This window comes from Lissotriton helveticus, chromosome 5_1, assembly GCF_964261635.1.
Source record: "Lissotriton helveticus chromosome 5_1, aLisHel1.1, whole genome shotgun sequence".
In the NCBI taxonomy this organism is placed as follows: domain Eukaryota; kingdom Metazoa; phylum Chordata; class Amphibia; order Caudata; family Salamandridae; genus Lissotriton; species Lissotriton helveticus.
The window spans coordinates 225209211-225235150 of NC_136065.1; the positions used below are offsets into that span (position 1 = coordinate 225209211).

Genomic DNA, 25940 nt, shown 5'->3' on the forward strand with positions numbered 1-25940 from the left:
CACTGTGGGGAGTCCCTCTTTGTGGCTCTGACGGGTGTGGGAGTTTCCCCGGCGGTGCTGTCCGTGGAGAGGGGGTTTCTTGGATTCTGTGGGAGGGCCCCTTCTGGTCCCCCGCTGGGTGGGGAGTGGCCCCTGTGAATGGCTCGGCTCATGGGCGGAGAATGTGGCCGCTCTGTTTTGTGGTTACAGGCTTAGACCGCGGACAGTCCCGAGAGTGTAACCCCAGGGCTTTTTCTTCGAGGCCTGCAGCTGAGGGGGAGAGAGGGCTCGAGAGACACCTGGGGCAGGAGGTGCCCGGCCAGAAGAGACCCCGGAGGGCCCCGCAGCCATCCGACCCCATCACCAGCCAGGACTGAACTTCCAGGAAGAGTGAGGCCTGGACGGGGCGAGTGGCCCCATCGCTCTCGCCCTTTGCAGGACAGACGGACACGATGTATTCTCAGGACAACCGGCCCCCCTTCCCCATGGGCTCCGGCCTTCACGAAGGCACCTGCCAGAGCATCTACCCGGGCATGGGGCATGCCCCTCCACGGCCCACAGGAGAAGCCTCCCAGCGGTCCATGGGGCAGCTTCCTCCGCGCCCCCTGGGGCACCCTCAGCCTTCTGGACACCCCTTTCTGCCCTTCCCCGGGGTGAAGGCCCCCTTTCGGACTTGTGAGCGCCCTGGAGGAGGGGGTGACCCCGGGCAGGCCAGGCCCTGGCACGCCTTCCAGGCCCCGGAGCCTCTCTGCCAGCCGGGCATCTCTGGGGGGCATCCGGGGGACGGAGAAACTGAGCTCCGCAGGGAGTTTAAGGAGGAGCCGCTGTCGGAAGACGAGGTACCACGGGGGTCCCCCGAGAGCAAGTACAGCCCCCCGGGCCCGGCGCCCCCCTACTACCCGCAGGCTTGGAACCTCTCCTACTGGCCGGGGCTGGGGGCCTCCGCGCCCGGCGGCAGCCCGGGCCAGGCCTACTCCGCACCCCACGGCCTGTACGTCAGCCCCCAGAACCAGAGCTCCAGCGGGGTGTCCAGCCTCGGCAGCAGCTCCAGCGAGGCGGCCTCCGAGGGGGGGCTGTCCAGCGACAGTGGAGACGAGGTGAGCCTGCGGCCTGCGCCTGCTACTGTTGTTTTATCCACGTCTGCCACCTTCCCTGTCCCCAATGTACCCTCCCTTATATCATCCCTCTACCTTCTATCTTCTTATATCATCGCTTCACCTTATATCTCCTTATATCATCGCTTCACCTTATATCTCCTTATATCATCCCTTCAGCTGCGCCTCCTTATCTCATCAGTCTATGAGAACCTGCCTTCTCACCCGTTCTGTTACCGTATATCATCATTCACCGTCTACTGGCCTACATTACCTTGTTGATTTATATCATCCTCCAACCCGTGCCTCTTTTATTCCCCACCCCTCCCAGCGTTCATCGTCACTCTCCGTTCTGCCTGGGGTCATCCGTTCTCTTTCAGTTTATATCGTCAGCCCTGCGCCATGTCCTGTATCATCCCATAGCCCCCCTGCTGTGTGATCCACTCGAATACAATACATCAACCGTTTCCACATAACTTTGCTCCTTCTCTCTCTGCTGTCTTATATCATCGACTCTTCTGCCATTTTATTTCATCCTTTCACCTGCCCTCTTTTTATCATCCTTTCACCTGCCGTCTTACTTCATCCCTTTATTGGTCGCTCTATCTCATTCCTTCACCTGCCGTCTTATATCATCCTTTCACCTTCCCTCTTATATCATCATTTGACCTGCCGTCTTACTTCATTCCTTTATTGGCCGCTTTATATCATCCCTTCACCTGCCTTCTTATATCATCCTTTCACCTCCCCTCTTTTTTATCATCCTTTCACCTGCCGTCTTACTTCATCCCTTTGTTTACCGCTTTATAGCCTCCCTTCACGTGCCGTTTTATATGGTTCCTTCATCCCTTGCGTCTCCTGCCGTGTTATAAAAATAATTCACCCCTCCTAGCAGCATCCCTTCACTCATGCCTTCTATCGTCCCTTCACCTGCCTCCTTCTACAAAGCTGCTTTATAATTCATTCACCTCCTGCCTTGTATCATCCCCTTCACCTCCCGCCGCAAGTCACCCATCCACCTGCCCACTTATCTCACCCCTTCACCTGTCGCCCTATATCACCTGCTACCTTGCACCATTCATTTATCTGCTCTTACACTGACGTCATCCCTTCCCATGTACCCGTGTTATAACCACCTCTCCTTCACCACCTGCTGCTTTTTATCTCAGCTTCTCGCTTCTATTGCTATATGCACTTGTTTACATTTTTTTTGCTTCATATGGTCTATCATCAGGCCGCTTTTTATCATCACGGCTTAATTAACCCTATCCTGCCTTACATCATCCCCGCCCCTCCTACTGCTCTGTGTCAGACTTCGGCCTTAGACTATCTACTCCCTGCCACCTTCTCAGCCCTCCATATTCTGCCTTGGAAGGATTACATCTTCTCTGCTACTCTACTATGCCATGAATTTGTGTCTGTCTTTCACCTTCCTGCGCCTGTATATCATCAATGAAATCTCTGCTGCTTTACAACATCTATTGACATGTTGCCTTATATCGTCTCTCGTTATCCCCATTGTACCTTATATCATCATTTCCCCCTCCTGCTGTTGTATGTAAACCCTTCAACTTCTAGTGCCTCGTATCACCCTTCACCTGCTGCCTTTTATCATCCAGTAAAACCCCGGCGCAAATTAAGCACTGATATTCTCCCTTTCCCTGCTGCCTTATAAAAATGCTTCTACTGCCTTATATCATCCCTTCACCTGCTGCCTTATTAAAATGCTTATACTGCCTTATATCATCCCTTCACCTGCTGCCTCATGGGAACAGTCCAGCCCAAATTGCCAAGCCATATCTTCTCTGAACTGGAAACAAGCATCCCGGGACTGGCTTGGGAGTAACACCCCTCATCAGCCAGGCTAGCTTGAATCCAGTGGCAAAGTGAGCAAGGGACCCACGTCTGGGCCAATTTAGGGGGAACAAAGCACGAACAAAACAAACACAAGGAGATGATGGACGGAGCGCTGAAACTTATCAAACACTCACGCCAGTCACAGTTCTGGGTTGAATCCATCATGGTTCTTTAGCTCACCTACCTGTTGCCTTGTGAAATACTTTGCTGTCTTATACCCCACCTCTCCTGCTGCCGTCTTTTGCCTAGCATCTTATTTTTTATTTTACAGGGTTTTATATAGCGCGAACTTGACCCACATTGGGTATCAGAGCGCTGTACATAGCACCAGTTGCATTACACGAGGACACATTCATTTTTGCTAGGCACGAAGATATGGCGCTCTCCTGCTCCCACCCAATCGCGCAATGCAGCCTCGCAGGGGGCTGCGGTGAGGTGTGTGACTTTTTGTGAATCTCACCCCCAAATCTATATTTCCTAGAAACATTACTTTTGATTGGAGGAGGTGCTTATTTGGGTACACATTCATTTGTTGGGTAGCTTTTCTTAGGCCCTTCTTGGCCATATATATAGTTGGTGGGCTATCAACTCTTTCTTAAATGATTACTGAAAAATTCTCCTACGAGTCACTGTTGCTACACCCTGAAGGGTTGTCTTGGGGCACTTTCACTTCGTGTTTTTCCTCCACGAGTGGGTTTGACTGGAACACCCTGCAGCAGGCCAAGCAGCTCAAGTTTCTGACTCATAGGAGAGGACTTCTAACAAAAAACAAGAACACGATCCTAGGAAGACACAGCCCAAGGCAAAAAGTATTTAAAGCGAGGTAAAACATACAACACCTACTGTTTAGTAGAGGGTATGTCCGGCTTTCATTTCTTACTGGGGTGTCAGAACCAAAATAATTTTATGGAATGCTGTGAGGGTCAGACTCTGGGAGCAGGGAGAGGAAGGAGGTGTGAAAGGGGTCAACACTGAAATCAGCCAAACTCAGGATACTTGGATGTTCAACAGCTGAGATTGATATTTTAAACACACTTTAATGTATGGAACATCTACAGCTGCTGCTGTTTCCCAATTAGGTCGTGATGGGTCCCATCCTAAGTGATGCTTTGAGGTGTTCATATGTCCTGCAAAGCATTTGAAGTTGTTTTCAATCAACAGCACCTGGTTCACTAGTTCTTTTGTGTAGGTGTGGATGTCGGGCAATTCCAACCAGTACCTATATGTGTAGTTTGGATATTGTACCAGGGCATCTCTGGTTGGAAGGGTTATTCCCCTTTATCCTTACTCAGAAGGAAAAGGATGCATCAAGGTGGCTTTTATTTTGTGAAATTCGTCTGTGATGTCGGATTAAGTGGGGCAACCCCTGACTTTGCTATCGCCTCAATTCCGATATTCCTGGTGGGATTACAATAATTGGTGTATGTTTTTGGAGAGGGTGGTCTATGCCGGTCAGTGTTGCCCAGAATTGTTGACCAACTTTGGCGGACTGTACAGATCACATGGTTTGGGTGACCGCCCCATCGTTTGTATTGACGTGGTATCTACTGAGGTATATATTGCACCCGGCTGGGTGGGCCGTATTGGGATTAGCACATGTCGCTGTCCCTTTGTGACTTCAGGCATACTTTGGTTGTGGGATGTGCTTGAGGTTGTACAGAATGCCTAAACAGTTTCTACTCGTGTGCATTTTATGAATGTGCAGACTTGGTGTGTGTTCTGTTATTCTGTAATGCCTAAAAAACGTAATATAAATTGTTTAAAGAAAAGACGACCTTTAGTTCTTGACAACAGTGCCCCCTATTGGTGCTGATGTGCTGCTGCAGGGTTAGAGTATATGCTTTTTACCTGGTGCTCCGCCTGCTGCTGCCGCTTCCCACTGCAGTTGTCAACCATATAATTTCGTCCTTTATTGTGTCACCCCTATTAAAATGTTTCTTTTCAAGTTCCGGAAGGACCTAGAGACTCACCTATTCCTGCTCCACCTTGCAGAATAATGTGTTTTCTTTCTTTTACCTCTAAACTCCTCCCCTCCATCCCATCTGAAGCCTTGCTTTTGTTGCTTTTAAAGCACTCCATTACCCATGTGCCCAGGTCCACCCTATAGAAATACCTCCCCTAAAAAATAAATGAAATTGTGATGGGAGCTAGGCGTGCACAGCAGAATAGAAACACTGACCCAAACACTGCGATTTGACATTTGCGCCTCAGGAGCAGCATTCCACCTGTAAGCAGAGGACAATTGACCCTGAGTTGTTCTCTGCCTGATGTGAGTAGCTTGTTGATTCTCTTTTCCATTTGCATTCTGGTATTTGTAGTTCAAGATTTATCACAGGCAACAGAGGGGCTTGGAAAACGAATGATGCCGTATCACTAGGGGTCCAATTCACAAAGGTAAGCTTAGACCTGAAGTCTAAGTTTAGACCTGAACTCTAAATTTACCTTTGTGAATTGGGCCCACATTGTGCTAGGTAATACAGTGTGACAGGTATAACTGGGGCCTTGAGAACAGATGCTAATGTTGCACTTACAGCTGGAGCCTGCAGTACAGTTTCTGCAGTACAACCAGGGCCATTGGAATTATGTGGCAGGGAACACCAATGTATGCAGCAGCGTTGACTTAATTATGTGGCAAAAAAGCAAATCATGCAGCATAAAGCAGCACTTTTTTGATAGTATTAATTATTTTGTTATTTTTACAAATAGTAATGCTGTCTGGGTAAAGATTTAATCTCATTAGTGCCATTTTGACAGCTAAATATTCAAATAACCAAATGAAAGATGACCAGTTAACCATTGCAAAGAGCCTTACACTGTGATCGAACACATGCTGCATTTTTAGTAACTTTTGATCCGTTTGAGCTAGAAACATTTTTTTTGTTAAAATCTACAGATTATGAAGTGGATAATGGGTCATGTGGCAAATGCAACAAATCCATAGTTATGTGGAAAATGCAGCAGCCACAGAATCCCATAATTCCAGTGTCCCTGGGTGTAACACAGTGAGGCAGCACCACTGGAGAAGGTCATACAGGTGAGATACAATAACTGGAACAGTGAAAATTATCAGCAGAGTGACACTGGTAAATCAGTCTCTCAGTGAGCTTTGGTATCATCATCTAGATCACATACGTGGTCAGTCACAGAGCTGTGACATTGTGAGCCGTGTCAGGCACACAGATGGCAGTATCAGCAATGAGGACCAGAAGAAACTTCCTGAGGTCCGGGACTGTCTGGAGTTTGCACCTTCTGTAAGCAGCCACCTATAGTAAAGGCCCCTGGAAATATGCGGCAGGAGGGAGTCAAATTATGTGGCAGAGTTGAGTTAATTATGTGACAAGAGAAGCCCAATTATGCAGCACAGTTAGTGATAGTATTACTTCATAATTTTGTCTTTTTTAAACTTAACATTGTCTGGGCATTAGTTGTGCTTCTATAGTACCAGCGTAACACCTAAATATAGCAGTATGCTACAGAAAGGTGACCAGTCAATTTTTGCAAAGTGAAATCTAATACACTCCAACATATGTAGCAGCATTTTTAATAACTTTTTATCCGTTTGGGCTTGAAACAAAAATTGTTTTGTCAAAATCTGAAGATTATGCAGCAGATGATAGATTATGTGGCAAATGCGGCAAATCCATAAGCATACGACAGTTGCCAGGGCCACACAGTCGCATAGTTCTAGTGGCCCTCCCTATAGTACAGATGAATGGACAAAAGGGAGCATCAATGCTTAATTTGAGCAGGTGGTTTCCAGTGCTTGGCACCAACACTTAATTGCCAGGAATCTGCGCTTATGACAGTCTGCCACATGGTGGCACTGTCTGCCTAATTTTGGTATGAGCACAATAATTACTGTTAATGAATTCAATTTACAATGACAAATACCTGCCTCCCAAACCATTCTTATAGCTTTGGGGGCCTGTAATATTATAAAGTGTCACTCTTGTTGTAGTGTGGTGGTTAGTAGTTTTGTAAGTACTGTCAACGTATGGTGCAAGCTGTAGTGTCCTCTTGACGAGGTCCCTGGCACTCATTTCTTTTTTTACCAATTAAGCAATGGGATCATAGGACAAGCCTTCGTTAGGCTGGAAGATTGTGGGCAGCATCCATGGATGGATGAGAATAAGGATCCCCAGGCCTCAGCTCATCCGGTCAAAAGGCAGCCTGGAGGGATTAGCATACAATATTTTAAAAGCACATGCATTAATTGTTGCTGTAGATAAAACAATGTCCCTGGGCATTTCACCAGACCATAAACTGTTTTTAAAAAATCATTATCTCTACAGAGTTGCCTGGCTAATCTATAGCTACTCACAAAACATGTTGTCAATATTGTTATGTAAAGTGAATTGTTTAGTTCATTTAAAATAAAATCTTTAGGTTAAGAGGTTTAAAAAAACTCACAAAGCCCTACTTCAGTGGATTATGCTCAGCCAGTGTTTATGCTATAAAATATGTGGCTGGTATTTAAACAATTTACTGATCTCCTTTAAGCTTCCTTGAGACCTGTACAGCCACCATAATTTTATGGTTTTGTGGCAGCCGGTTGGATGATATTTGAGGTATAGTTATACCTAGATATATCATCCTGCATTCTTCATAGACACCACCAGGGACTTCCTCCTGCGGGTGACCATCACCACATACACAAGGAATTAAAGCCAGATTACAGGTAGTTGGAACTATACTCTGCTGTCCCTATGACAACCAAGAGAGGTTGGGGTACCACTTCAGGGGTTTATCTTCTGTTTGGCCCGCCTTATGGATGTTATTTAGGCAGATATCGGGAATGGTCCTGTTACTGACACAGAGGAAATCCTCGCCATGTGTACATATCCTGCCTTTTGGCACAGTGTATTTTTATGTGCACACTACTCCAAGATGATGTCCTTTGAAGTGGGTCTTTTGTATCTTGCAACAAATGAGTCTTTTTAAAACATTTTTTTAAAGATTACCAGGGACTGGATTAATGGATTGTGACACGCAGGAAATCCCAGAACCTGGGGCCTTGAGTGGAGAAAGTTCTACCACCCCTTGAGTTGGGTTTATAGAGATAAGACAATCAGAATTTTATGGTCTAAACTCTTGAGGCCAGGTTTAAATTGTATCTATTTATGCACTGGATGCCAGTGTAGAGTTCTTTGGCTGCAGTGGTATAAGTTATTTTGAGTGAGTTCCTTTCGTTCTGGGCTCCCTTGTAGTCTGTGCACCTGATAAGCAGAAAGACCTGTTAAAGGACACTGTGGTCAGGCCACTCAGAAGCTGTTCTGGGGCAACAGATAGTTCTGGGTCCCTGACCCAAAGAAATTGGTGTCAGGCCCAGCTTCCCAGTTTAGTTAAATTATATGAACCCTGGTTATTATTTTTGTTCAGTGCATCTCCACCGCGATCATCACATTTGAGGACATCTCGAAATAATTCCATCAGGATGCATGCTGTTCAAAAGGCTCTCTTCCATATGGTTTAATAGACCATGATGTTGCTCCATCTGTAACAACATTAAAGGCTTCTATGAGGCACTAGACCAAAGACATGCCTCTAGAAGCACTCAGGGTAGGAGAGAGCGGTTCTATCCATTTTATCAAAGGGGGCTAAGGGCCATATGTATCAAGATACCAATTAGCGATTCTTTAATAGCGATTTTTAAGAAATCGCTATTTCAGAATCGCTAATTGGTATGTATCAAGAAAATCACAATATTTTAGCGATATCTTGATATTCCTTAATTGCGAATTTGCAAATTGCGAATTTGCAATTAAGGAATACTTTCCCATTCATTTCTATGGGCCTCCTGGCCCATAGAAAGGAATGGGAATTTATTCTCAATTTGCAGGACACCCTGTTGCACCCCTGAAATAAGTATGGGTGCACATGTGGTGCACATACATGCCCTAAGGGCATGTATGTGCGTCACATGGCACTTTGAAAAATGCTGAAATGTGCATTTTTCAAGGAAATCGCAACTTACCACCAACTAGAAGTTGGTGGTAATTTGCGATTCCTTAAGGGCATTTTGGATTTTTTTTTGCTTAATACATTGCATTTAAGGAATCGCAAAATTTGCGATTCCTTTAATGCAATCGCAAAGTAAGGAATGGCAAATTTTGCGATTCCTTATTTTGCACCCAAATTCTTACATACATACCATTTTGCAAAAATGAGTTCTCAAACGCCGAAATTCTGCGAATTTCGGCGTTTGCGAACCCATTTGGCCTTGATACATATGGCCCTAAGTGCGTTGATAAAACAGGGAGTGCTAAAGTGAGGCAATCAAAAATGTCTAAAAAATATATACATTTTAAATGTTAACATTTGTGTCCTGAGCTCAGTGGCTGTCAGGGAAACTTGCATGTCAACAGATACAAGATGAGCAGGACCCAGTAGCGGCTGGCATCTACGGGGAGAGGGGGAGCGCGGGAAAAAACTTCCTGGGCGAACGCAGCATCCTCATCTTCGGACCTCCACAGGAACTGGAAGCTGGAGTCTGGAACTCCCTTGACCAGTCGGGGTGCTGCTCTCATGCTGTGAGAGCAGTGCCCTGATTGGAGGGAGCGGCCTCATTCAGCGCTTCATAGTGCCCTGGAGGTCTGCACTGACTCTAACCCAGCTGTCTTTAGACTGCTGGACTATAGATTTTTAATTGCGCATGTATGGCTGGCCGTCTCAAGGTGGCCGGCCAAAAAGACGTGCCCATTTAAACATAAGTGCATAGACAGGCAACCCTCCTCCCTGCTGCAGCCATTTAGCAGCTACCCTGCCCCCAACTTGATGCTTGGCTTGGGAAGGAGATGAAAACTGGTAATAAATTACCATTTTATTTCTCATGGGGTTTTGGTGGGATTTTAAATGGGACATCGCTCCTCCGCTTCAACAGAGGAGCTGCCCCTGGCAGGATGCCACCTCACTGCCACCGTTTCATGGTTGTGATTGTAGGAGTCTACGCCAGGTAGAGGCAGTACCAACCACCCGGGCTCCAAGCTCCATTGAGGGGAATCAGGTGAGATGATTTTGTGGGAATTGTTGATACAAGCAGCTGCTTACTACCCTCCTATCTGGGCATTGACAGATGCTTCTTTTTCAAAGAGGAACTCCAAGTTCTTTACTCTATGGAGTGATTTCAATGCATTGCGGGAAGAGTTGCGCGAGGGCGGTTAACCTAGTCCTATTTTTTACCCAACATGATGCGCAACCATCCACGTTTGTATTTTATCCTCGTCTGAGCCTGAATGTGTAACTCAACATTTCATTCCCTGTGCTGTTGAACTTCACATAAGGCTAGCTGGACATATGACCTCTCTAAACACACCACGACTGGCCATGCCCATTACTTCAGCATCCATGCCAATCCTGGCCTTGCCCATGTGATCTGTAACTGTATAATGCATTTCAGTGCGTAAACATTCTATATCTGCACCAAGTCTGGCGATGCCCTTCTCTTCTGTGCCCACACTATCAGCATACCCATACCCAATGTCCATTTACTACACCTGGCTAGGCAATGGCCATCTCTTTAGTGGCTACACCAGGCCTCCCCATGTCAGTATATGCTATCTCCAAACAGTCAATGATTTAACAAATACAACCTAACAATTAATGAAATGGACACCATTTGTACTAGATTACAACATATAGGCCTTCATTACAGGATATACGGTAATTGCCATGTTATGCCCCATTCCCATCTCTGGAAATGGGAGTGAGGTGGTAGTACCGCACCAGATGTTGATTAGTGAAAGTTACACCCTGCAGATGTTCTACAACTAAGTGACACTAGACACACATTTAGAAGAAGGTGCAGAATCTTTCACATAGCAGTTTGAAAAAGGTGGTAGCCATTGCCAGAGGATAACTTCAGCAAACTGTAATTCACTTAATGTAAACAAAGCACTTGCACCAGCCCGGATGCATCCTTTTTGTACACTAATGCCAGTCATTTGCAGACCTGACAATTTGGCTTGGCATGAAATATAGCCATGACGTGCCTCACAAACCTGTGATGTTATTTATCCATATTATATTAAATGTGTATTTCAACCTCCTATTGCCGGACAAACAATACATCTAAATTAAACCACTAGACCACCTTTTCTTGTGCAGCATCGCAGCATTTCTTCACATTGTGTGACAGAACTGGTTGGGTTACCTTTCATTTTAGATCAGGAAATGTCTTTGTTTTTTTGCACTCAACAAAAATTGCTCTTTCAATTTTTGTTTCCAAATTAACATACCCATTGTTAAGTTTCACCTTCTTATTTCTGTTTTTTTTAAAATTTTGTGCAACACATTTGCTCCTTTCCAATGAGATGGAGAACTACGGCATCTCTTGAGCTTGAACCAGATAAAACCAAATGCTTCAATGTAATTTAGTGTCCTAGTGACACTAATTCACCTAGCAACCTGCTGCTAAATATCCTTGCAACCTATGCCCAGATGTAGGTACCTGTGAAACAACGGACCACCCAAAGTTGCTGTGTTATGTTGTGTGAAAGGGAGAGAGGAGGAACATGCCATATCTACAGCAGCTGTTAGAGCGGTGGGGTGGTAGGCGGGGGGGATTTCAACAGATGACAAGGAGGGAAAATACATTATTTATTTAGTTTTCCCGCGTAGTCATCTGTCATAATCCCCCTCACCCCACCCGGTCCTACTGCACCACCCATCTTACCTGCACGGGCCGTGGCTGATCTATAGAGATATGGCTCTCTCCTCCCCTCTGTCTAGTGCTGGCACAGAATTTTGGTAGCAAGCGATACGCACACACCTTTGCTTCCAGTAGGTTTGGTACCGGAAGCATATCCTTTCAGTACAAAATATCATGGGCCTCATTTATGAGGCCGTGTGTCACTTTTACGCCGCCGGTGCGTCACATTTTGTGACGCACCAGCAGCGTAAAAAATGTGCCTTGTTGCACCATATTTACAAAGTGACGCATCTAGGTAGATGCATCACTTTGTAAACCTCTGCGCTACATTATACCTATTCCGGGTATAATGTATGCAGGAGGGGCGTTCTGATGCAAGAAAGAGTCATAGAAGTGACGCAGTGAAATATATAAGATTTCATTGCGCCACTTCTAGGACACAAATGCGTCGATTTTTTACGCCTGCCTCACAGCAGGCGTAAGACTGACGCAGGCCCTTTCACATGGGGCTTGCCCCATGTGAAAGGCCACATTGCTGGAGTTGCGTCACTTTTGTGACACACTCCAGCAATGCGTCACTTTTGCGCCATACAGATACGTCAGAAATTCTGACGTATCTGTAACTCCTTGCACCATGATGCGTCATACTGTAAATATGACACATCATTGGTGTCGCAAGGAGGGCGCAGTGAAAAGTGACGCATCGCTGTTTTCACGCAGCGATGCGTCACTTTTCATAAATGAGGCCTTTAATTTGTAAATACCAAAATAGATTTTGCATCAGGCCTACACTAAAAAAGTAGCGCAAACCCGTCATGAAACCTTTCTAAACCTGGCCCTGCATGTACTATGATCTCCAGGCTCTCAACGATGGGCTGTAAAGGACGCCTGTTGACACGGCTCAGTTTATTGCAGCAGCCGGTCTGATGCTGGTGTAGGAGAAAGTTCTAATACAGCTGTTACAGAACTAGCGTCTGCCTGCTGCCACCTACAGGCCACATTAGCAAATAGCTGGGTACAAGATTTTAAAGCTGTACGAATTTAATTGGCAAATAATTCCTTCGCTTTTTTTTGTAGAGTGTAACGGTTTTTTACCAGCTTCACAAACAGATAAAAAGTGCATAATGGCGAGCTGCAGAGCACCCGAATACAAGAGGCACAGCAGCAGAAGCAGCCATATCACCTGACCCACAGAACAGGTACAGCCTGAGCAGCAGCAGATCAATGTTACTTAGACACACGTGTGTACTCTCACTCACAGTACAGGCAAAGAACAAGAACTACACGGAGACAGCACTATGCCGTTCTTTGATAAGTGCAATCCAATCAGGGGCGGACTGCCAGACCGGGCATCGGGCGTTTCCCCGGGAGGCTGGAAGTGTGTGTTACTTGGGGTTCTTTTTGCTGCGCTGTTGCGATATCTGTCACAAGTAACAAACGCAGCAAGCCAGCATTTCCAGCCTCTGGGGGCCAGGTAGTGCTTCCATAGGGGCTGCTCTGAGAAAATTGCCAGGGCTGCTTTGGGTTCCCAGTCCGGCCAAGGTGGAGTACACCTAGCAGCAGTGCAAGTATAATTTTTACTGGACTGGGAGTATCATGTTTGCAGGTGTGGAACAGGCAGCAGCGCAAGCTCTAATCACAGACAGAACAACAAAACACAGGCATCGAGTAAACTGCACGATCTTCTAATGCGGGGCAGAAAAAGACCAGTTGGCACTAGTGCTTGCGCCCCACAGTCAAACACACGAAGAACCAGATTGGGTATAGATCTTATCTGGCACTTCCCTGGTGGGCTGAAGCCGCTGGAGGGTAGGGGGGCATCTTTTGAAGTCCCAGGGCTGCTGCTGACACCTCTGTGTCAGCAGAAACAGTGAGGGGCATTGTGGGGGCGGTGGGAAGAGGTGCATGAAGGAGCGCAGATGGAAAAGAGTGAAGATGGAGAGAGGCCGGATAGAGAGGGAGACAAGAGATACAAAATGGATGGATGGATGGGAATAGAGAGAATGGGGAAAATTGGAGCTGCTCCGGTTTGACATTTCTTTCCAGGGCTGTTTTTGGATCATGGTCGTGCATAGCACACACCACCAGCTTCCAGCAGACCCATGAGGTACAGCATACACCGCAGCAATGCAAGCTTCCCTCAGACACATCTCCTTCATCCCTCACACACTGAACAGGTACAGCAGGGCAGTAGCAAGCTTCATTTTCTTGCAGGATGGATGCAGCCGAGAAAGGAGTGGTGCAAGTCTAGCCCGGAACAGTGACAGGTCATGCTTCCCTCACACATGGGGAGAACCTAGTTGCTTTGAAAAAATAAAATCATGATTTAACCAATGTATATGCTATACTTGTCATACTTATTTAATAGGTATCAAGCAACTCTTCCTGGTTCTCTTTCATTTTATTTTTCAAAGCAATTGGGTTCTCCCCGACAGAACCATTGTAGCCTACTATATACATACCCAGGTTCTGAGGGAAACAGGGTCGCCCCATTGTTGCTATATTCCCTCACACATGGAGCAGATACAACATGGCAAGTATCAGACACAAGTCAGTATAAACAACGGTGCAGCCCAGGAAGCCGCTATGCATGCTTCGCATACACAGAGGCCACCAGCATCAAATGATAATCAAGTCGCCCATTCCATTTATTTTGGAACTGCTTTTCTTGGCGAATTTACGACTCCATTTTGTCAAAGCAGAGGTCAGAAGTTTTTCATGTTGGTTGAAAACATTTTTTTTTCCATCTGCGTAAAGCACTCGGTATGCTCTCTCATCGCTTAACAAATTGCAAGTGTTGGGCTTCAACCCTGTAGTATCGTTGGCTCTGATGTCTTTGTTTTGTAATTCACGCCTTGTTGAGCTTTCACTTTGCTCTCGCTCAAAAACAAGGGTGTGAAAAAAAGAGTGTGGTAGGTGAAACTCTTATGCACTATCCACACCAGATGTCCCAGCGGGTGAGCAGCCATTACAACGCGGGGATTACCCCGCACTGCCATTACAACGCAGGGATTACAACGAAAGTCGTTACAACGTCTTTCGCTGGAGGGCGCTGTTGGATAGGGAATAGTTTAATTTTCTATCCAACACCTTCCCTACTGTCAACGCGGGCTGGAGTTGGAATAGAAAATTAAACTATTCCACTATCCAGCGCCCGCCCTCCAGCGAAAGTCGTTGTAACGACTTTCGTTGTAATCCCTGCGTTGTAATGGCATGCGGGGTAAAAGCCCGCATTGTCATAACATACAACCGTTTCAGCAATGCTTCAGTCTGCAAACATCTGCACAATTCAAAGCTACGGAAAAGAAGGAGCCAAAGCACTGATTGCTTCATAGTAGACACTAAAGAACACGGCTGGACTGGGAACAGCAACCAGCCCCTGGCAATCTACTGGGCCAGCCCGGTAGCAGGGGACTAGGGGGTGCAAGTGAGAAGCGCCGCGCCCGCTGCACCACTCCTGTTTTTGTTTCTGGAGGCCAATTTTTCAGGTCTGCTTAAAAAAACTGCAGTAACAAAACCGGCCCCCAACTGGTCCAAAACTGGCCTTCCACCCTTCCAGCCCACTGGGAAAATGCCTAGTGCTAAACTAGGCGTAAGAGCAAGTAGCATTGCATAAATTATCCTCTACCTGAGCACGGCACAGAAAATGATCCACAGTGTTCCATCTTCCTCCAGCGAAGTAATTGACCAGGCTGCAAACTTCAGGAAGTGATTATTAGATTAAGAATTACCTCTTATTTTCAGGAATAAGTCCTTTGTGTGTTTCGATTGATTGCTAGAATGGTCTATGCCAGTTGAGTGTGTGGCCACTATTAGTTCTTTTGAGGAAAATGCCCATATGATGGTCAGGTTTGCTCTCCATATGTCGTGTACACTGGGTACTTTTTTGTGCATGTTCTGTTTAACCACTAGGAATCTGCCAATGCAGATATCTATGTCTGGGGATTGGCCTCTCGATCAATGGACCAATTTATCCTCCGCCTCCTTCTCGTGTCTGACCGGATGCTTTCTTATCCCTTGAACAGGACACACCGACCAATGAGGAGCTGGAGCAGTTTGCCAAGGAACTGAAGCACAAGCGCATCACTCTTGGTTTCACCCAGGCAGACGTGGGCCTGGCACTGGGAAGTTTATATGGTAAGACCTTTATAATTTGAGACTATATTATTATATCTGATTGCAATCATCTTTACCCATCACTGTTATTAATAGCTTGTTGACACCTTTAAGAAAAGTGTCCCTGAAGGTGGCATTGGGTTTGAGCCGACATTGTGCATTCTCAAGTGTACCAAGTAAATAAAAAAAACAATGACAGATACTTAACGAAAACTGATGAAAGGAACATGGCATACAATTTGACAGAAAAGTATTCACCAGAACTGCTGAAGATGTGACAATCTGTGGAAAGGCAGGTGGAACAAACCAAGGGGCATATTTATAAGAAGTTTACATCACGCATAGTGGTACATGTGTAATGCAAGCCTTTAAGTCTGATTTTGTAAGCTACACAAAGCCACTTTGTATGGCTTTGAATGACTTAATATATCTGTAGTAGGGCAAAGCCGAATAAATCACTGCATAGCCCTACTCTGCACAAGGGAGGCAATCCCTGGGCGTTGCAGTGAGTGTTCCATGGCATCTCTCATGTTTATTTATGCATTCACAGATTTAAAAGGACTTGTAAACCTGGGAATGCACCAAAAACGAACACCTCCTCAGGTTAGGCATAACAAGGAGGGGAATCTTAGCTTTTTCTTTTTCTATGTATGCAGCACTTGTAGAAAGAAAAAAAACCTGTGAGGTATGTTTTTGTGCACAAAGGTGCCTCTTCCTGCACAAAAATAACCCTGCCTGCAACACAGGCACCTTTGCACCATGCATAGGCGCTAACCTACCAGTGCAGGAGGAAAGGACAGGATTGCATCATATTGGATAAATACATTGCGTTACTGCCCATTCCTTCTGCCCCAGGGCAGCGCAGCAATTTGACTTGCTGTGCAGCCCTGCGCCACTATTTTCATAAATATGGCCCCAAGACTGTGAAAGTGGTTTTGCCTGTCCCCCCTGCTGTCCCAGTACTAAAAGTACAGGTGCAGTGTGTACCTGCTGAGGTCAGTGAACAAGAGGTAAGAGAAAGGGGACCTGTGGTAAAACTGGGCACTGGAAGAGGTAGTGAACACCAGAATTTATACACTCACACACATGTTCATAATAATGTCTAGAGGGGCAGATTTACAAACACCCTTGTGAAGTATGTAAAGTAACATTCTTTTAATACTCCTCCACGTACTCTTACGTGCACTAGTGAATTGGCCCTACAATATATAAAATGGAAATATCTGAATGTTTATATGCTATTAGTATATGTAGATGGGACTGGCTGATGAAGGGTGAGAAGATACCCTGAAACTGTTGCTTGTTTCCGATCCAGGGAGGACCTGGCTTTGCAGTTGGGTCTGGACTGTTCCCATGAGGCACTGGGTCAAGACTGATTTGCATATGGCCGGGTCCAAACTGGGGTGGCGTAGTGGGCAAAAAAAGGATGGATTTAACCCAGAACTTTTGACTGGGGGAGAATGTTTGCATTGTCAGCATTCCGTCCATCATTTGTTTGCTGTAATACAGTATCAAATAGGCTAATCAACTAATATCACAAATTCATATTACACATTTTTTACAAGCATTAACAAATACAATAGTTCTTACCTTAAGACCTGTTGACATTGACAACAGAATTAGCCATGCAGCACAGCATCCTCAATGACTAAAGAGTTTTTTTTTAAAAAAAGCTTTTTGCGTGGGCGACCCCATCATTTTGTAGTTGTGTGTCTACAAAATGATGTGGCTGCCTTTTTTTTAGTTACTAATCCTAGTTGGATCCGTAACTGAAAGAAAAAAGAAAAAAGGAAGAAAAGCTTACTTTATGTGCAAGTAGGTGGTGGGTGCAACATGGGGGGAGAAACAACACAAGGGGATGATGGAGGGTTGTGTAAGAAACATGAGGGACGATGAGTGGATGCAACACATGGCGTGGGTGGCAAAAGCAACATGCTGCAGACGCAACACAGGGGCAGTGTCGGGTGAGTGGAGTACGGGGGATCAACTGGGTGAAAGACAGCAACATGGACCTTGCAGGGAGAAAGCACATGAACGAGAAGGTAACATGGTAGGAGTGGGGGGGACATACATGGGTGAGCAAGAGGAACATGGAGTGCAGCAGAGAGGGGAATGAGACACACATTAGGGAGGCAGCGGAAAAACACATACATTCTTGAAGAGTCCCTATACAAAAATAAATGATTGCACCTGAAAGAGCGAACAGTGAAAGAACATAGTAATGTGTTCATGCTCCAGGGGTGAGACAAGCACATGAAGAGGAAGGTAACCCACATAGTTAACAAATAAGAAGCAAGTAAATGTCAGTGACAATGAAGCCAACCAATATTCTGCAATTGATGGGCTCTAAACCGCACTGTAGGCTAATAATATGCACATGCACTGTCGGTGAGACTAAAAATCAACTACTCAACTATCTAAAAGAGAATGGATATTAGCTAATGCATTTTTCCCAATAATTCTAGAAAGACATGATATTCCTCAAGGAATGCTCCCCACCATGGAAATGTTTTTTTAGGTCTGGCTTCTGAGACAGTGTTAGAGGTCTCACCAGAAGATATCATACATAACATGCATACTTAGGCATAGAGGAGCTTCAGGTCAGCGGGTATCATCCTTTGATCTGCTAAATTGTCATTCACAGTTTGCGTCCACCTACCACAGCACATAGCTCAGGGAAATGGGTCAGTCCACTTTACCCATCGGCTCCCTTCATTTTAAGTAACTGCACAAAGCTTATGCATAGTGTTCACATCGTCTCAGTGACAAAGCTGGATCAAAGTATGCTTTTTGTTTAATTTGTTTTTAATATTAACTTTAAATATTGGTTATTTATTTTGCATGCACTTCTGGTGCCTGTTTGATGGCATTTTCAAATCTAATTTTTAAAGTTGCGCTTATAAAGTCTATATCTGCAACTCTAACAATTGTAGCTAACTGTGATATTGATTGCTTGGGTAGGTAGTGATTTATTCTTGTCTCCTTCACAAAATAACTAAATATACACAGCAAAACTATTACTGCATGATGTAGCATTTATTCGGTGCTTGTGTTATTGTTATTTAGTGCAGCAAACACCCAGCAGTCTCAAAGCGCTGTAGGAGAAGACTCAGAACTTAGAAATTAGCCAAGAATTGAGAATGCACTTGTTTTGCGCTCTTGGTTGCGATTGGTGCAAAAGAGCCCTTCCCCAGGTCCCTTAATAAGCGGTCACCTGTGAAAAGTGGGCACTTTTATTAAAACATTGTAATTAAGGCTCCCTCTTTTCCATTTTTACTGATTTTTACAGCTAAATAGAGACAGAACACAATTTAATTTCCTACTCTATTTATTTTTATATATGCATAATAACGGAAATTATGTTCTTTTCACATTATTTTTAAAAATATTGTCAGTCATGATTGTCAGGCCAATTGGTGTGCGGATTGACAGGTATAGCCAGTTAAAGAAGTAAGAAATGTTAGTAATGAGGCTGAAACATCAGTAGATATGCATATTGTTAATACGCAATATTATTATTTTCTTATACGTGTATTGATTTACCATCTGTGGCTCTTCATATAGTTGAAACCTGTCAGACATTCAAATAAGAGTGTACATTTATTTGTTGAATAAATATAGAAATGTACTAGTTTCAGCTTAATTTTTTCACAAAACCTAAAATATATGAATATATAATTAACAAAACTTAAATATGGATAAATACAGATGGAAATGGAAAAAAAGAACTGGGAGCCATGATTATAACATATTGTTACATTCGGTCTCTATCCACATCTTATAGCTCCTGAGTACTTTTCCCTGTTTCCTTCACCTCTGATTCCTTATTGCTTTGTGCCATGCATCTCTTTTAGCAGTGTTGAGACATAGATCCGTTTCCCATCTCAGGCTAGAATTCATGAGAAAGGATCACTCCCGGGTTTCCCTCCAGCCCACGCTTGCCTCTGCCTCAGGTGAATATTGTATTTTTCTGCTTCTTTAGGCAGAATGTTCAGCCAGACGACCATCTGCCGCTTTGAAGCCCTTCAGCTAAGCTTCAAGAACATGTGCAAACTGAAGCCTCTTCTACAGCGGTGGCTCAACGAAGCTGACAACACACAAAATATGGAACAGGTACGTGAGGAGGACAGTGGGGCGGGCCATCGGCGGATCTTTTAGGTCTGCGTTGGGTATGTGGTACCCAGACGCAGACTGACTTACAAGATAGTCAACAGTGTTGACTCCCCCGGTAGGACGTGGAGAGAGCGATTGGTTGCAAAAGACAACAGAGAGGTGGTTCCTAATGCCACAATGGATTCAGCTACAAGGCACTCATATTTGGTTACTAAATATCCTATGTGTTCTATATAACTTAAACATGTTCCCTTGTGGCAACTAGGGGGCTAATTGTTTGCTTGCTTACTTGTCCTGGGTGCAGCTTGTATGCCATAGGGCATAGCAGAGAAGGAACTGTGATGGGTATAAGCAGGCCACTGTAATGATGCGATTTTGCAGGGATTTTCCCATTATTATAGATTTGCTGCATTTGCCACAAAATCTATCAACTGCCGCATAATCTGCAGAGCTCAAAGGTTCAAAAGTGAATAAAATTGCATAAACTCCTGTTCCCACACAGTGTAAGGCCCTTTGCAAAGTTGGACTGGTCACCTTTCTGGTGCTTAAAGCTTTAATTGGGTGTTAAACTGGTACTAATGAGGTGCAACCAAAACCCAGCAAGTGTTAGCAAGTTTAAAAATGACTAAATAATGAAGTAATGTTATTACAAAATGGGCTGCATTATGCAGTATAATTTTCCTTTTCTTGCCACATAATTTACTCAACCCCGCCGCATACTTTGGCTCTTTCCTCTAATTCCAGTGGTCCTGGGTATAAGAGAGTCTACTTAAGGAATATTAGTTGAGTAAATTGCGTAGTGGTTCTGTGTCCCTTGTACCAGCTTCTGCCCCATGTCTAACACAATTCCCTAGGCTTGAGAAAGAGGCTACCCTCAAGCTGTTCAAGTCCATCAAATCAGGTTCCCTGTTAGACTCTGCACTTCCTCACACTCTTCTCAAGGTTATACTTCCCCCCTCTAATGAAGATTCTTAATATGTCACTCGAGGCAGGGTCAGTCCACCTATCTTGGAAGCATGCCGCAATAAGACCAATTAAAAAAAAATCCTATCTGGATCCTGACATACTTGGCAACCTACGGCCCATATCGCTTCTCGCTCTCCTTGGCAAACTCCTGGATAGGCATGTCAATCATATTTTAGTTAACTATCTGGAGGAGAACAAGCTACTCCACCCTTAGCAGATGGGTTTCCGAGCCCTTCATCTCACAGAAGCAACGCTCCTGGTAGTAGGAACTTAAAGCCATACTAGATAATGGAGGGTCAGCCGCCATCATACTGCTCGATCTTAGTGCGGCTTTTGATACCATCAATCATGCCATACTAAAAAACAGATTGAGGGAAATAGGTATCCAGGACAAAGCAATGATTGGTTAAGCTCCTTTCTGGACGACCGGTCTCTCCAAATGATGGACAAGGACTGTTTCTCGGATAGCCTGCCAATAAAATTTGGAGTATCACAGGGCTCCTCCCTTGTCCCCACTCTATTCAATATATACGTAACAGAGCTTGCCACTATCATGCAGGAGTTTGGCATCCTTGGCGTATCGCATGGTGACGGCACCCAGTTGATCGTTTCTCCGTCCCACGATCACAACCAAGGTAACATTCAATTGGGTCCCTGCCAGAACACACTGCCCACTGGATGTCGAACTGATAACTAAAACTGAACGGGGAAAAGACTGAACTCATGATTCTAGGCAACGGGGCTCTTTCCAGGCCACTGAATAACTGGCCATTTTGTATGGGAGACCCACTGGTTCCTAAACCAGTGGTAAAACATGGGAAACATCCTTTACTACGAAACTTTTTCCACACAGTACCTTTACAACGCAGGAATTACAACGCAAGTCATTACAACGACTTGCGCTGGAGGGCGCTGTAGGATAGGGAATAGTTTAATTTACTATCCAAAACCTTCCCTACTATCCACGGGGACTGGAGTTGGAATAGTAAATGAAACTATTCCTATCCAGCGCCCCCCAACGCAAGTCGTTGTAACGACTTGCATTGTAAAACCTGTGCTGTAAAGGTATGCGTTGAAAAAGCATGCATTGTAACGACATACATCCGTAAAACATGTAGGCTTCTGGCTGGATAGCTCCTTCTCAATGAACTGACAGGCAAACAAATTGTCATGTATCTGCTTCAACTTCTGAGATTGCTCAGAAAGATACTGGGACTTATCCCGGATCAGCTAAGGAAAGCCGTCCTGCAGTCTTTGATAATCTCCCGTCTGGACTATGGGAACTCTCTCTACTTGGGCTCACCCAAGTATGTGATTAAGAGGCTCCAGACGGTGCAGAACGCGGTGGCTAGGCTCCTGCTCAAACTCCATAGACACACTTTGGCAAGAGAATCCCTGAAACAACTACACTGGCTGCCAATCGCTGTGAGAGTAAAGTTCAAATCCCTTTGCATCGCTCACAGGGCAGGAAATAATAAAGTCCCAGAAAAACTCAGATATCTAATCTCTGCACATGCATCCATCAGGCTACTAAGGTTCTCCCATTTACACCTCCTCTGCACCACCAGAATTAAAAAATCAAGATGGGGAGGCAGATCCTTTTCACACCTGATTCCTAAACTGTGAATTGAGCTACCTCTGGACCTAAGAGTGTTGCAAAATGAACTTGCATTCAGAAAAAACTGAAGACCAGGCTATTTCCTTTAAACCACTAATGGGCTCTGTCTCTTACCACAGCTCTCATCGTCAGCACGGGGAAGCCTTAGGGTAGCCATGCGCTATATAAATCCCAAATCAAATCAAATTCTGGTCCTGTTATGGGTGGGCGAGGTAAGCTGAATGCCAAAGCCTAAGGGCAGTGCCATCGAGTTAAGGAGCAAGGTTGGTTACCCCTGGTCTCTGATGCTGTACTTCATGATTACGGTTAATAGTCATACGTCTTCTTTGAGCAATCTGTTGATGATCGGGTAGTTTGTTTTTACTTCTTTGAGTGTTCCAGATTCTGGACCCATGTGCATGGCAGTTCATATTCTTTTGCTTCCTGAATCTCAGTTAGTCTTTTGTTTTCACAATGGTCCTTGTGTGGTTCTTGGGGTGGTTACTGCTGGGGGTCATGAGCTCAAGGCCATGCCATAGAAGACAACCAGACATGAGAAAGATGTGCACAAAGCGTACATCTCTAGGCTTTCGGTTGAAGCCAGAGTTATTTGGTAGAAATCTCTACTAAGATAAGAGTGCTTTGTGATGGGCATCACAATCTCTTTCATGTGCTATGGTTTGCTTGTTCATCAACCTTGCATGACTAGCTTGTTAGTACCTTGCTTTGCACATTGACTGTTAGGTAAGAATGCCTTGTTGGCAGGAGGGGAGGGGGATGTCTGAAGAGGATCCTGAAGAAATCAGTAAGTGCCACTAAATGGTAACCTGAAGTCCATGACTGCTCGAAGCTCTGACTTTCATCTGTTGGTACACGTTACATGCTGCCTGTCATCTGCAACCTCAAGTTTAGGATTTTTGTTTTCTTCTTGTTTTAGCTGTGCAATATGGAGCAAATGCTGGCCCAGGCTCGGAAGAGGAAGCGCCGAACCAGCATTGAGAATAATGTGAAAGGCACTCTAGAAAACCTCTTCCAAAAGTGTTCCAAGCCGGGACCCCAAGAGATCTATCAGATTGCTGAAGACCTCAGTCTGGAGAAAGATGTGAGTTACTGAATGATAACCTTAAACATTACATATACGGGAAGGATTCTGCAGGTGGGGATAGAGAGCTTGTGGTGGTGTAGGCCTGTAGAGCTAAAATAGTCTGATATTTCATGAAGTTAAAGGAAAACTATAGAATGTAGAATGGTATAACAACAGTTTTCAGAGAGTTTTAAACTATGTAGAAAGACGAGAGACAACCAGACCTAACAGGAAGTCTAATTGATGTCCATATAGTCACATAAACTCTAGTAGAAGTTGTAAATTCTTCTACACCAACAGATCATATCACATTGCCTGTTCTTATTTGAATGGATGGGAGTTTAGGGATCATAGATATAAACCTGCCCATTTCCTCCACAAAGTAATGACGTCAAAGATTCTTGACGTATCCCTGCCAAGGAAACAATTTCAGGCATGAAGCTTCCTTCCCATTGGGTCATTGGGAAGATTCTCGCAGATACCTCTTCCCTTCTCTGAAATATTCACCGGTGCTCAAATGTATGATTACCTACCTATGCCCCGTTGCTCACTCCATGCCATGCCCTGTTGCTCTCTCCATCCATGGTTTTACTTTAAGGTATTATTGGAAGGCACCCGCTACACAACAGCTTCAAAGTCCATGATCACAGATCCTCATACACCTTCTGCGCACCACTCCCACTAAAGGAGTATATAGTAAGCCACTTATTGGAAATGATATGCTTATCCTGAAAAACCAATACACAAGGGTGTTTTTGTCGCTCAGAAGGTAATAAAAACAGTTTTTCTCTCATCATAGGAAGCCTCTTTTCTGTGCTTCCCATACACATTGTACCAGTGAAAATTGACTAGTGCCCACTTTTACAATAGTGAACTGTCTCGTACATACCGCTGATACTATCTTTGCTTCTTCATTTTGTGTGTTTTGCCCTTCTAGAATTAAACTGGTATCATTGTATTTATCTGTGCACTGTGTTACTTTTTGAGGTTTGCAAGTACTATTCTTCAGCAATAGACACCGCGCCCTCTAACTATACTCATAGTTTTGTACGTGTTCTTGTGTTTTTATTCTAAAATATGTTTTTATTTGTCTGGCAGGTAGTCCGTGTTTGGTTCTGCAATCGTCGACAGAAGGGCAAGAGGCTGCTGCTGCCGCCCCACCTAGAAGAGATGGAAGGTGGGATGTATGAAGCCATGCAGACCATGACACCCCCTGCTGGGTCTACATATGCCTTGCCAACCATGGTTTCCTCACAGGGCTATGCTGTGACCTCAATGACCTCTGCGCCCATGTACATGCCAGCCTTTCCACAGGCATTGCATCCAGGAAGCCCCATGGGGAACAGTAATTAAGTGACAGAACCCTCTGGGAGGGAGCAAGAGACCTTCCCTGCTTCAATTCTCTTCTCTAGAATGGATCAATAAAAATGTTCCTTTGGGGTGGAATATTGCCAATTCTAAATGTTTCCAAATGGTTGGCAGCTAGCTCTATTTTTCAGAGGCTGCCGTTCTCATCTCCAAGAACTTGGTGCTATTGATTGTGTTCGCGCGGACTGCGTCTTCAGTAATGGCGGATATCTGCATATGTCAGCAACCGTGGCAAGAAGAACTCACATCTTTGGGAATCTTTGTGTCTCTTTTTCTAAGGATGCTATTATGAATGTGGTCCTGTATGCAGGGGATGTTGGAGCTTTCCAGTATTTTGTATGTGTCTGTTGCTTGCACCCGGAGTAAGCAATAACCACCTTTTCATGTTCTCAGGGATACATTCTGGTGACCAGCTGACAGACATTTGTTGGTGACAGACTTCTTTCTAACCCTTTATAGACGTTGGTTATTTCACTGTGTTTTAATTTGTATGTTTTCCATTCCTGTGCTGCTTATGCGCCCAATTTCCTGGTGCAGTTTTGGCAATGAACATGCAACACTAGAAAACCGAAGCTTAGCTCCTTTTCAGGTGCGGCCAGGAATACATGGATGCCCGATCCATGCATTAGAACATGTCCCTGATTCAATGGGTTCTTGTCTCTTTGATTGTGTACACAGATTGAGATTTTATCTCCAAATTGATTGCATGGCCTTGTCTCACTTCCCTTTTCAGAAATCTCCTTTAGTTCAGAATACTTATTTTATTGCCATGCAATAATGCAAAGAAGTGTGCCTTTCCTAGATCTAAACTTGCGAAAAACAATGCGTACTATTTGGAAATATTGTCCCATCCACTTCCCTCTAGAGTAGGGCCCACGTATGTTGTAACTAAATTATGGAATTATGGAGGGTGGTTTTGTAAATGTAGTATGTAGTAACAAGTGCCTTGCTGCATAAAATATCCTGGGAGAATGAGACCAATTAATATTTGATATGTGCATTTAGCACGAATTAGATAGCTTCATAAATGTGCCAATGTTGCCTTTAAGCTTGCTATACAGGTTGGATGCGTATTCAAAGCTTGCTTTACAAGATGGTACCAGTAGGAGATAGGGACCA

General features: G+C 44.7%; 1 protein-coding gene across 1 annotated transcript; it reads left to right on the top strand.

Moving 5' to 3' along the window:
* The first annotated feature begins 229 nt into the window (after nucleotides 1-229).
* LOC144753063 (POU domain, class 5, transcription factor 3-like) lies at nucleotides 230-24811 on the top strand. The gene is made up of 5 exons (XM_078640856.1): nucleotides 230-1076; nucleotides 15603-15714; nucleotides 19676-19806; nucleotides 23307-23471; nucleotides 24552-24811. Exons 1-5 carry the CDS (start codon nucleotides 432-434, stop codon nucleotides 24804-24806), a joined length of 1308 nt encoding a protein of 435 aa, XP_078496982.1. The 5' UTR covers nucleotides 230-431; the 3' UTR covers nucleotides 24807-24811.
* Nucleotides 24812-25940: the final 1129 nt, after the last annotated feature.

Excerpts from the sequence above, each read along its gene's own strand:
- LOC144753063 (XM_078640856.1), top strand. The coding sequence starts at position 432 with ATGTATTCTCAGGACAACCGGCCCCCCTTCCCCATGGGCTCCGGCCTT. Across the intron at positions 1,077-15,602 it reads CCAGCGACAGTGGAGACGAG|GACACACCGACCAATGAGGA; the intron begins GTGAGCCTGCGG and ends TCCCTTGAACAG. Across the intron at positions 19,807-23,306 it reads ACACACAAAATATGGAACAG|CTGTGCAATATGGAGCAAAT; the intron begins GTACGTGAGGAG and ends TTCTTGTTTTAG.